This window comes from Sinocyclocheilus grahami, unplaced genomic scaffold, assembly GCF_001515645.1.
Source record: "Sinocyclocheilus grahami isolate Dianchi unplaced genomic scaffold, SAMN03320097.WGS_v1.1 scaffold176.1, whole genome shotgun sequence".
Taxonomy (NCBI): domain Eukaryota; kingdom Metazoa; phylum Chordata; class Actinopteri; order Cypriniformes; family Cyprinidae; genus Sinocyclocheilus; species Sinocyclocheilus grahami.
The window spans coordinates 2,920,685-2,933,184 of NW_015505355.1; the positions used below are offsets into that span (position 1 = coordinate 2,920,685).

At 37.6% G+C, this 12,500-nt stretch overlaps 1 protein-coding gene across 1 annotated transcript in view; it reads right to left on the reverse strand.

The window, feature by feature from the left end:
* LOC107593846 (low-density lipoprotein receptor-related protein 8-like) overlaps positions 1 to 8,118 on the reverse strand; it is a 109,365-nt gene extending 101,247 nt beyond the window's left edge. The window contains exons 1-2 of the mRNA XM_016283725.1: positions 8,005 to 8,118; positions 7,370 to 7,501 (exon numbers count right to left, since the gene is read on the reverse strand). Of these exons, the coding sequence (XP_016139211.1) occupies positions 7,370 to 7,501; positions 8,005 to 8,071 (199 nt within the window). The 5' untranslated portion in view covers positions 8,072 to 8,118. The remainder of the gene's footprint in view (positions 1 to 7,369; positions 7,502 to 8,004) is intronic.
* Between the last annotated feature and the right edge of the window lie 4,382 nt (positions 8,119 to 12,500).

Genomic DNA, 12,500 nt, shown 5'->3' on the forward strand with positions numbered 1-12,500 from the left:
GAGCCGCTGCGCATCTCCATTCAAACACAGCAGTGTTTCGTTTATGAATGAACGGGGTTTTTTAAACTAATCTAGTGAGTCAGTGATTTATGATTACCCATTCATAAAGACAGTCACTTAATTCATTCCTGAATGAATCAGCCGTTCGGATGAATCAATTGAATGAATGATTCAGTGATAAAAATCAGTAACTTACCGCCACCTGCTGGCAGTTTGTTTAATTTTAAAGTATCTTTTCAGTTATTTAAATCATTTAATATTTCTTTATTCAAAACTTTATATTTAAAACATTAATATCATCATGAATTTATGGATTTAATTGCACTCATTCCACTTCTGAGCCTCATTAAATGTCTGAAAGTACACCAAGCCACTTTTGTGTTCTTCTGTGCCACCTCTACAAATTAATTTTGTTAATACTGATTTAATTTGATTGGTAACTTATATTTCTTATTCTACTTGTTCTTATTCTGTCGTTTTAATAAAAATTTTTAGAAAGCTTATAAAATATAATTTTTTTTAAGAATTTGACAAAAGATGACATACTTTTAATAAAGTTAGAGGAGTCAAATATCACCTCGTCATGGGAAGGCTACTTTTTGATAAAATATTGGATAATTGTTTAGAATGTGCTCCTAAAATTTTGAACGTGCTCCTAAATTTTTTAAGTTTAAGTACTTTTAAAAAGAAAAGTAAGCATAGAGCCCTGTATGAGCTGATTCCTTGATGTTAACGTTAAGCTCTCCTGCTCAGCATCCACTAATCTTCCCACAGCATCACCCTGACTAATCACAGATAATGGCTGGATTTGAACCACTGAGTTCCTAATAGCCACATCAGGGTGTTGGCTCATGAACCCAGATCACACAGGAAGGGGAGACACCTCTCAGACTGATTATCTGCTGTAGGGATAAGGAGACTTAGTTCGCTCAAGACACTAACCCCACAAAGGCCTATCCACAGGCATTCACATGTCAAGACTTCTGAGGCAAATCTGGGATTGGTTACTCAAAGTCAGTGAAGCTCTGTTGAAATCAAACTTGCAAAAACACACATCACGGAATTTTCTTTCTCATTAGACATGTGACATGAGACATGAGACATAGACATGACTCTAATGTTCAATATATGGAGCCTCAGTCCGACTCCACACAGAGCATTCATGGAAGCTCAAAGAGATAGTCACCCAAAAAATTTCTGTGGAGCACAAAAGAAGATATTTCATAGAATGTTGGCAATCAAACAGTTTTGGTGACCACTGACAGTTTTGGAACAATAGTAGATGATGACAGAATTTTTGGGGGCTGAATTATCCATTTAGATGAAGAACTGATCACAAACCATCAGGATTCTATCACAAACCATGAGCAAATAACATACGATACGACCACCCAAATGTACACATTTGGCCCATCCTAATGAACAACAATGTGAACTATTTCTGTCTGCAAATATTAGCCAATAACAAAAAAGGGCATTTACATGCAGAAATCTTAACGGTACAGCAGAAAAGAAACTTATTCAAAGTCAACATACTGTAATACAGCATTGATTTGTAACCGAAGTGATATTCACCTAGAAAAATTCAGGGTGGGACTTGACAAGGGTGGCTCTCACAAAACCTTTCAAGAAATTTCTTATGGTTATGGTTATTTATGGTATCTTCCTCCAAAAAAAGGGGAAAATACAAAACATGTATTGCATAAAACTATGTAATTAGAACTCTTTTTTTGCATTGTGATGACAATTTTCACTACTGTCGCGCTGATAACCTTGTGAGCAGCACGCCAACATACAGTACAGTGCGCTACGGGTGTCCCGAGTTTGAATCCTGACTTGAGAACCTTTCCCAATCCCGCCCCCTATATCTCTCCCACTTCGTCTTCTGTCAGTTCTGATCTGTCCTATCCTAATAATATTGAAAATGACAAAAATAAATCTTGAAAAAAAAAAATAACATTTTCACCCCAAAGTTTCATTACAAGTGCATCTGGTATTTTCTCTCTTAAATACAGTACAACAAATGCTCATTTTTCCATGTTACAGTAATGAGACTATGGATTAGAGTGATGACAAAAAGGGTAATTTACATATAGAAATCTTAAAGATAAAATACGTTATTTGGGTAAAATTAGCAATTTGTTTTGAAAATAATGCTGCAATGTAAATTGTAAAACATCTTAAGGCTCTTAATTGTAGACCGTTTTAATAATGTGCACTGTCTGCGTTCTGTGCAATAAACCAGGAACATGCATTACGAAAGTAAAAATTGTGATTTTAGGTTAACCTGAATTCAAAGGGGCAGCATGAGGCTGGAAAATGCGTATGTAAATGAAATTACATAACTGCTGCAAGTCCAAGAACCTTACAACAAACCTTGACTATCGACCAAAATGACTAATCTAGCATCTTCAAGCAAAAAACATTAAACAGTACAAAAATGGTTCTAAGCTGTGTATAATATAACTGTACAGTCCTATTTGTAATGCATAATTTGGACAAACATACTTGTTATATTTTGCTACAATTCTCTGAAGGTGAAAGGGTTGCAAATGGTCTCTTCAGTAGTTAAAATTCAGTAGATAGGCCTAGTTATGTGAACATCTCCTTAACTCTACAATGAGAATGCAGACATACCATGTAGGCCTATCAAAATGGCTGAAAAACTAAATTCAAATTTTGTACTTAAATATTATCAAAATTTGAATTATATTCGAATTTAAAATGCATAATTTCAGTTAGGGTAAAGAAAAGTTTTTGGCTTCCCTCCTGAGGCCACAAGAGGGCACATCGAGCAAAATATTACTAATGCACGTTTATTCAAAGCATAAGATAACATGACTATCTGCAAAAAAAGTGCATAATGTTTATAAACTAATTATAATTAATTAAGTTGCTTAAACAACTAAAAACAGCATCATGTATGTATGCATGGTTTAATACAAAGGGCCGAAAGCCAATCACATTGTCAAACACGAGTTGCAGTGGGATGGGAAAAAAAACTCACCATAAAGTCTCGAGATATGTTTTTTCAAAGTTGAACTTGCATTAGTTTTACATGGCTTTTTAAACATGCGGCTCTTTTGTGCGAGACGCGAGTGCAACGGTGATAGATGTCCCTCTAGATCAGGGGTGCCCAAACTCGGTCCTGGAGGGCCGGTGTCCTGCAGAGTTTAGCTCCAAGTTGCCTCAACACACCTGCCGGGAAGTTTCTAGTATGCCTAGTAAGAGCTTGATTAGCTGGTTCAGGTGTGTTTGATTAGGGTTGGAGCTAAACTCTGCAGGACACCGGCCCTCCAGGACCGAGTTTGTGCACCCCTGCTCTAGAAAATGCGCAAAATTAGTTTTGACATAAACAAGATCTTCTCCGCATTGATGTTCTCTTTTCCCGCAATATTTGTAATTAACAACGCAGCAGCGGCACATCTAGTGGCTTCAAATGGATAGGCTAACAAACACATTATAATGCAACGATGCTTACATCGTCATCACATCTCGTGCGCCACTGATAAGGCTGCCTCCTTAACGCACACCTAAAATTCGAATGCAACGTTTTTGCATTCGAATGTGGATTTTATTTTAAATTCGACGAATATTCGAATTTCGATTTTTTTTTTTGACAGCCCTAATCCCATGAGCCTTTTATCATTATTAAGATATTTGCTCTTCACAGTCTGCTACAGAAATCCTCCAGAGATGCATTCTTTTCAATAACATTCTCTTGCACTGAGTCCAGGTCTAAAGATCACTGTTCAGCGCTGCTGGTTATTTCTCACTCCGCGCTCTGTTTTGAATTACTGCCGTTTTCTTATTCCTTTTCATTCTATTCCAAACATCAAATCTTACATCTCTCCTCTGGTTTTGCTTTTATTCTGCCGGTCCCTACAGGTCTCCACGGGACTCGCACTCAAGCCAAACACAAAAGAGTTTTTTGGGCAGACGGAGGGAAAAGCCTCTTGAGGTGCCCACAGACGGGGGCTACAGCTGTACAGAGGCCGCGTGGGGTTGCGGTGCTGTGGTGAGAGTGAAAGGGCCGTATTTCAGTTTCACCTGCCATACGCTATTTGGTACAGTGTAGTATCAATGGACTTATTTGTAAGCCTTCCTGTGGACCTGTTGGAAACAGCCATTCAGTGTTCTTGATATGAAGCCTTTAAATTTCACATTTTAGTATTGTTTGGAAATGTTTTGTTTTTCTAACGCAGCAGGAAATGTATCAAACACAGAAACGCATATGAGCGTTCACATTATGCTTGTCTCTGAGATGAAGGAATCCTTCCTGCCTCCTCTGTCATACAAAATCACATGCCAAAATGACACAGCTTTAAAATACATTTTAACGCTTTGCTCTTGACAAAAAGAGAACCCTTATTTACTCATACGCAACACGTATGGTGTGAAACTGCATTTTTATTAATTATTCTGGCTGGTTTCCTGCCCTTCGGATTATAATCACACTAAAAAGAGGAAAATATGAGAGAATTAAATAAAAAGAGGTTAATATGTTGGATCAACACTTGGCACAGCTCAACTCTTTTTGTTTCTGTGCCAGTTTTTAGTGGAACAAGGTGTGGAGTTTTGGACTACGATCAAGTATCCATGAGTCCAAAAAAATAAAAAGTTGATTACTGCAGAAATTACTCTACAATATGGTGCTTCAGGACCCAAAAAGGAGCCAAAATTAATAATAATTTATTACTATGTTGAATTTTAAGGAAATTTTTTTGTTTATTTTTGTATAATTTTGAATAAATGTGTATATTTTTGTATAAGTTTGTATATTGATAAACAAGAATGAGTCATATTCAATGCTCATCAAATCTGCATTTACTGTATTTGATCAAAAATACAGGAAAATAGTATTGTGAAATATTATTACAATTAAAAATAACTTATTTATGTGCAGAAACATTTCATATTAATCTAAATGGTTCAAAATGGTTATGCCACATTTTTTGGTTTTTTTTTTTTTTGGTGAGTAGATGTTCCAATGAACAGCATTTATTTGACATAAAAGTCTCTTGTAACATTATAGTCTGTACTGTCACTTTTGATCAATTGAATGCATCAATAAAATGTAATTCAAAAACTTTTAGGAGTAATATATATATATTAGTGCTGTCAAACGATTAATCACGATTAATCGCATCCAAAATAAAAGTATTTGTTTAGATAATATATGTGTGTACACTGTGTATATTTATTATGTATATATAAATACAAACACATGCATGCATAGATTTAAGAAAAATATGTTATGTTTATATATTAAATATATTTATATATAATATAAAATATAAGTATATAAATATATAAATGTATATACATGTAAATATTTTCTAAATACTGTATGTGTGTGTGTGTATTTATATATACATAATAAATATACACAGCACACATAAATATATTATGTAAACAAAAACTTTTCTTTTGGATGCGATTAATTGCGATTAATCGTTTGACAGCACTAATATATATATATATATTCTTATTACCAAATATTCTAATAGATTTTACATGACTTTTAATCTGAGAAAGTAGATTACTTTAGATTTTACTATACTCTGCTGCACAGTATGGTGCTTCGGGACCCAAAAATGGGCCAAGAGTAATAGTAATGAATTACTATGTTGGATTTTAAGGACATTTTTGTTTATTTTTGTATGATAAACAACTATGGGTCACACTCGAAAGTAAAATCTGGGTCCTGAAGCAAAACCGCTGCTATACCTAATCTGCTGCTTATCACATTTATCACTTATGACTCATTTTACGCTCTCAGTCTCAGATTATTAATCATTTTAAACTGCAGAAAGACAGTTCAGCACGACTCAATAAGCCTGACAAATACAACTCATCTTCATGACACATGATCGAACGGCTGCATTCGCCAATGTGCGCTATGGAGAGGGCAGGTCACGAATCAAGAACTCATCACATGATTCTACACACATACGCATGGCCTTGTCATGCATTAGAGGTGGATATATAGACAGCGTGCGGATGAATCCGTTGGATTTGACATGGGGGTGGGGGTGCTGGTATAGGAGGAGGATAAAAGGGACATGGGGGGATGGGATGGGATGGAGGAGCATCAGGGGAATCCGTTGGGGCGGAGGTCAGCGGTGTCTGTGCCAATAGTTGTTAGATAAGGATTTCTAGATCAGTATCAAGAATCTCTTAGTTGCAACACCAGAAAATCAACCAGGCTTATTTTTCATTCTGTTCTATTATACATAAGACAAAAAAAATACTTCTAGATCTACAGCACCTAATTGTGTGCTTGGATCAATGAACAAAGTGGAAATAAAAAAACATTTCCCTATTATGACAGGCAGGATCCCACATGGACGTGTTGCATTGCTTGGATGCAATAACTTTTAGACTGCATGACTGCCCTTTGTTGAGAAAAATTGAAGGAGCAGTCATAACAGTAAACTCAACAGGCGCATGATGCGGTGACACATAAATTGCTTAAGAAAACAAGCACTCACTTTGACCTGTTTTCAGCCTGGAGCCACACTTGACAAAAATCTCTTAAAAGTATGTGAGAAAGTTACTGCACAAAACACACGTACATGGATTGGTCATATACCGCAATTAACCGTCTAATGAGAGAACAATGCATGGAATGCTGGGAATGTCTGGCTGGATGAATTCCACAGTTTTTGTTTTGATAGCTTATGCTCCAAAAATTGAAAAATTGCAGGTATCCTTCAGTTACTCTCCATTAATCTGATCTAGTTTTCATATACATATATGTATATAAACAACTGGGGTCAGTAAGATTTTTTTTTTAAGAAATTAATACTTTTATTGAGAAGGGACATATTAAATGTATTTATTATGTTAAACGCTGATCTTTTACTGAACATTTTAGTGATAATATGAAATGTTCAGAAGACTAGAGTAATGATGCTGAAAATTCAGCTTTGCCATCACATAAAATACATTTTAAAGTATATTAAAATAGAAAACGGTTACTTTAAATTGCAATAATACAATATGACTGTTTTATTGTATTTTTGATCAAATAAAAACGAACAAATCTTACTGACCCCAAACATTTGTTTATGTTAGTTTTTATGTATTAATGGTTTCTAATATGCACAACAACAACAAATAAAATTCAACAATTATTCTATAAATTGACAATTTGATTCTAGTTTTGATGCTTTTCTTCTTTGGTCATTTGTTACAAGTGCACAGTACGTCAGTAAAGAAAAAGTGAAAAGTTATTGTTTAAAAACACATCTCAGAAGCCATTAAACCCAATGAATGCTGATGCATGTGGTCTGGTTTTTGTTTGCTCTTAATATCAGTGCTGCTGGCTGCTATTTTCACATGTGTGTCAGTAAAGGCTACTCACGGCAGTTCTCCTCATCGCTGTTGTCAGAGCAGTCATCATCATCATCGCATCTCCATATGGTGGGAATACATCTCTTATTGTTGCACTGAAACTGTCCATCCTCGCACTCCGTCTCAGCGCCAGTTTCAGCACCTGTGAACGACAGTGAAGAGATTTACAGTCGCCCACGACAGATAACCTGCAACCATCACAGTATATCTAGCGTTACTACTGCACAATAACACAGGACCGAACCGAGCGAGTCCAAACACAGCGCGTGCTTTGAACAGCAATTCTATTACTTCACGCGCAATTCAATAAAGCCCTGACAAAGAAAACAAATCTTTCTCTTTCTTTCAGTGCTATTTCAGACGAAAATGTTTCTGTGGATAGTGATGCCCATGAAACAATAAACGAATATGCTGCCAAATCATCCACCTTTAATATTCTACTCGTGTTACAAACTAGCTTTGTGTGTGTGTGTGTGTGTGTGTGAGTTTAAAGGCAGAAATGTGGAAACACAAGGCTGCAGTGTGTCTGTAGGCTCAGGAGTGTTCAGTCTCTCGCACCCACGAAATATCCACCACAGCATCATTCACTCAGTCCGTTGAAAAAGGCTCCGGGTAATTACATGTCAAAAACAGAATACAACAAACCTTCTGCGGAGTATAATTCCCAAACTAAAACATGAAAAAATAATAATTTCCCAATTTCTGTCCACATTTCGGAAACGGGTTAGAGTGTTCATCCACAAACAAAAGCGCGTGCGGATGGCGTCGCTGCTTCTCTGAGTCTCCCAAAGATTCTCTGGCTATTCGAATCACTGACGACATCAAACGTAAGCGAGTATGAATAATAACTGCACTGAAGAGTAGCGTGCTGCTAGTGCTACTAAACACCCTTTACTAGAGAATGAGCCAAAACAATACAATAATTGTGAAATTATTAATATTGCAAGGGATTAAATAGCATTTAAAACAAATTCTCCATTATTAATTATTTGTTTTAATTATTCATTTAGTAAGTATGTATTTTATATGAATAAATATTATTATTTATTTTTCTTTGATATATTTATTTATTCGTGATCGGCCTAGAATTTGGATTAAAAATTTGGTGTACAATTTTCACTCAGAAATTGCTCATAAATTTCACAGTTATTTACGAAGAAAAGGCAAGACAGACATTGAATTACACTCTTAAAAATGCTGGGTTAAATATAACCCAGCGCTGGGTTAAAAAGGGACAAACCCAGCTATTGGGTTGTTTTGACCCAGCTCTTGAGTTGTTTTGACCCAGCTCTTGAGTTGTTTTGACCCAGCTCTTGAGTTGTTTTGACCCAGCTCTTGAGTTGTTTTGACCCAGCTCTTGAGTTGTTTTGACCCAGCTCTTGAGTTGTTTTGACCCAGCTCTTGAGTTGTTTTGACCCAGCTCTTGAGTTGTTTTGACCCAGCTCTTGAGTTGTTTTGACCCAGCTCTTGAGTTGTTTTGACCCAGCTCTTGAGTTGTTTTGACCCAGCTCTTGAGTTGTTTTGACCCAGCTCTTGAGTTGTTTTGACCCAGCTCTTGAGTTGTTTTGACCCAGCTCTTGAGTTGTTTTGACCCAGCTCTTGAGTTGTTTTGACCCAGCTCTTGAGTTGTTTTGACCCAGCTCTTGAGTTGTTTTGACCCAGCTCTTGAGTTGTTTTGACCCAGCTCTTGAGTTGTTTTGACCCAGCTGTTGGGTTGTTTTGACCCAGCTCTTGGGTTGTTTTGACCTAGCTGTTGGGTTGCACCCTGCTGTTGGGTTGTTTTGACCCAGCAGTTGGGTTGTTTTGACCCACCGGTTGGGTTGTTTTGACCCAGCTGTTGGGTTGTTTTGACCCAGCTGTTGGGTTGTTTTGACCCAGCTCTTGGGTTGTTTTGACCTAGCTGTTGGGTTGCTTTGACCCAGCGGTTGGGTTGTTTTGACCCAGCTCTTGAGTTGTTTTGACCCAGCGGTTGGGTTGTTTTGACCCAGCTATTGGGTTCAAAACAACCCAACCACTGGGTCAAAACAACCCAATAGCTGGGTTTGTCCCTTTTTATATTTAACCCAGCATTTTTTAGAGTGTAGGCTAAGCATGACATTTTGAAGTACAGTACATAGACTAAAAATAGTATTTTCTTGTAAAACATACTCTAGTGTTACACACAACTTGTGTGTAAATTTCATTGTATTTATTAATTTGATATGCTAAAGTGACTTACAATACAGTTCATTCAATTTCCCTGTGAATTTCCAAATAGATATATTGAAAACAGATATTGAGTGCATGGATATTTTAGCCTAAAAATCTGATGAAACCCTGCACCACCCCTCCGGGATGTTCACACACATTTCCTTAAAAACGTATCACCCTGAAGCAATATGGGAAGGCAGAAAAAGCATGAGATGATCAGTTTTGAAATTGCATTCATTATAATCCTTATTAAGATAATGGGGTTAGGTGACCTTGTAAAAGAGTTACAGTAATATAGTACTGCATCTGTGGCACTGTGCCAGCATGAACTATTCTGTCAGTCAAAACTAGGCCAGAGCTATCCTGACAGGATAATCAGTCATTTTAATAGCAGTAAAATGGGACTGTAAGTAAGAAGCCCCACCCCCAACTGCTTAACTATGTACATGGCCAATGGCAACAAGGTATTCAAAAGGAAATATTTACGGGGGGAAAAAAAGACCCTATTGTCATGAACTTGGCATATACCCAGATTATGTAAACAGGCAGCAAGTGGCTGCCAATCTGCCTTCAGGGATCCACTGAATTGCCACTGAAAGAAAATGTTTAAAACATGTTTTAAAGAGTTTGAGCAGATGCTTTAAAGGAATTTACCCGAAAATAATTTTTTTTTTTTTACTCACCCTAAGGCCATGCAAGATGTAGATGAATCTGTTTCTTCCTCTGAACAGATTTGAGGAAATTTAGCATTGCATCACTTGCTCATCAATGGATGCTCTGCAGTGAATGGCTGCCGTCAGAATGAGAGTCCAAACAGCTGATAAAAACACCACAATAATCCACAAGAAAAATCCAGTCCATCAGTTAACATCTTGTGAAGTGAAAAACTTTGTGTTTGTTTAAATAAATCCATCATAAAACATTTTAACTTTGAACCAGCTCTCATTCTGATGGTCTCTTGCTTATCTGCATTTATTTGATAAAAAAAACTGTAAAAGCAGAAATATTGTGAAATATTGTTCCAATTGAAATGTGTTTTCCATTTTTATGTATTTTGAATGTAATTGATTCCTGTGATGCATTCAGAAATCATTCTAATATGCTGATTTGATGCTCAAGAAACATTTCTTATTATCAGTTTTAAAACAGTGTTTGCTGCTTAATATTTTTAAATGGTGATGCACTATACCAGTCAAAGCTTTGGGGTTAGTACAATTAAAATAATAATAATAATAATAATAATACTTTAATTCATCAAGGATGCATTAGATTGATTAAAAGTGACAGTAAAGACATTATATTAATTATATTACAAAAAAATATATTTCTAATAAATGAAGTTCGATTAACTTTCTACTCATTAAAAATATTAAGCAGCACTGTTTTCAACATATGAACATTATTAATAATTGAGCAGCAAATCAGCATATTAGAATGATTTCTGAAGGATCATGTCACACTGAAGACTGGAGTAATGCTGAAAATACTTTACATCACAGGACTACAATTTAAATGTATTTTAAAAAGAAAGAAAGAAAGAAAGAAAGACAGAAAGACAGAAAGAAAGACAGACAGACAGACAGAAAGAAAGACAGACAGAAAGAAAGACAGACAGACAGACAGACAGACAGACAGACAGACAGACAGACAGACAGACAGACAGACAGACAGACAGACAGACAGACAGACAGACAGACAGACAGACAGACAGACAGACAGACAGACAGACAGACAGACAGACAGACAGACAGACAGACAGACAGACAGACAGACAGACAGACAGACAGACAGACAGACAGACAGACAGACAGACAGACAGACAGACAGACAGACAGACAGACAGACAGACAGACAGACAGACAGACAGACAGACAGACAGACAGACAGACAGACAGACAGACAGACAGACAGACAGACAGACAGACAGACAGACAGACAGACAGACAGACAGACAGACAGACAGACAGACAGACAGACAGACAGACAGACAGACAGACAGACAGACAGACAGACAGACAGACAGACAGACAGACAGACAGACAGACAGACAGACAGACAGACAGACAGACAGACAGACAGACAGACAGACAGACAGACAGACAGACAGACAGACAGACAGACAGACAGACAGACAGACAGACAGACAGACAGACAGACAGACAGACAGACAGACAGACAGACAGACAGACAGACAGACAGACAGACAGACAGACAGACAGACAGACAGACAGACAGACAGACAGACAGACAGACAGACAGACAGACAGACAGACAGACAGACAGACAGACAGACAGACAGACAGACAGACAGACAGACAGACAGACAGACAGACAGACAGACAGACAGACAGACAGACAGACAGACAGACAGACAGACAGACAGACAGACAGACAGACAGACAGACAGACAGACAGACAGACAGACAGACAGACAGACAGACAGACAGACAGACAGACAGACAGACAGACAGACAGACAGACAGACAGACAGACAGACAGACAGACAGACAGACAGACAGACAGACAGACAGACAGACAGACAGACAGACAGACAGACAGACAGACAGACAGACAGACAGACAGACAGACAGACAGACAGACAGACAGACAGACAGACAGACAGACAGACAGACAGACAGACAGACAGACAGACAGACAGACAGACAGACAGACAGACAGACAGACAGACAGACAGACAGACAGACAGACAGACAGACAGACAGACAGACAGACAGACAGACAGACAGACAGACAGACAGACAGACAGACAGACAGACAGACAGACAGACAGACAGACAGACAGACAGACAGACAGACAGACAGACAGACAGACAGACAGACAGACAGACAGACAGACAGACAGACAGACAGACAGACAGACAGACAGACAGACAGACAGACAGACAGACAGACAGACAGACAGACAGACAGACAGACAGACAGACAGACAG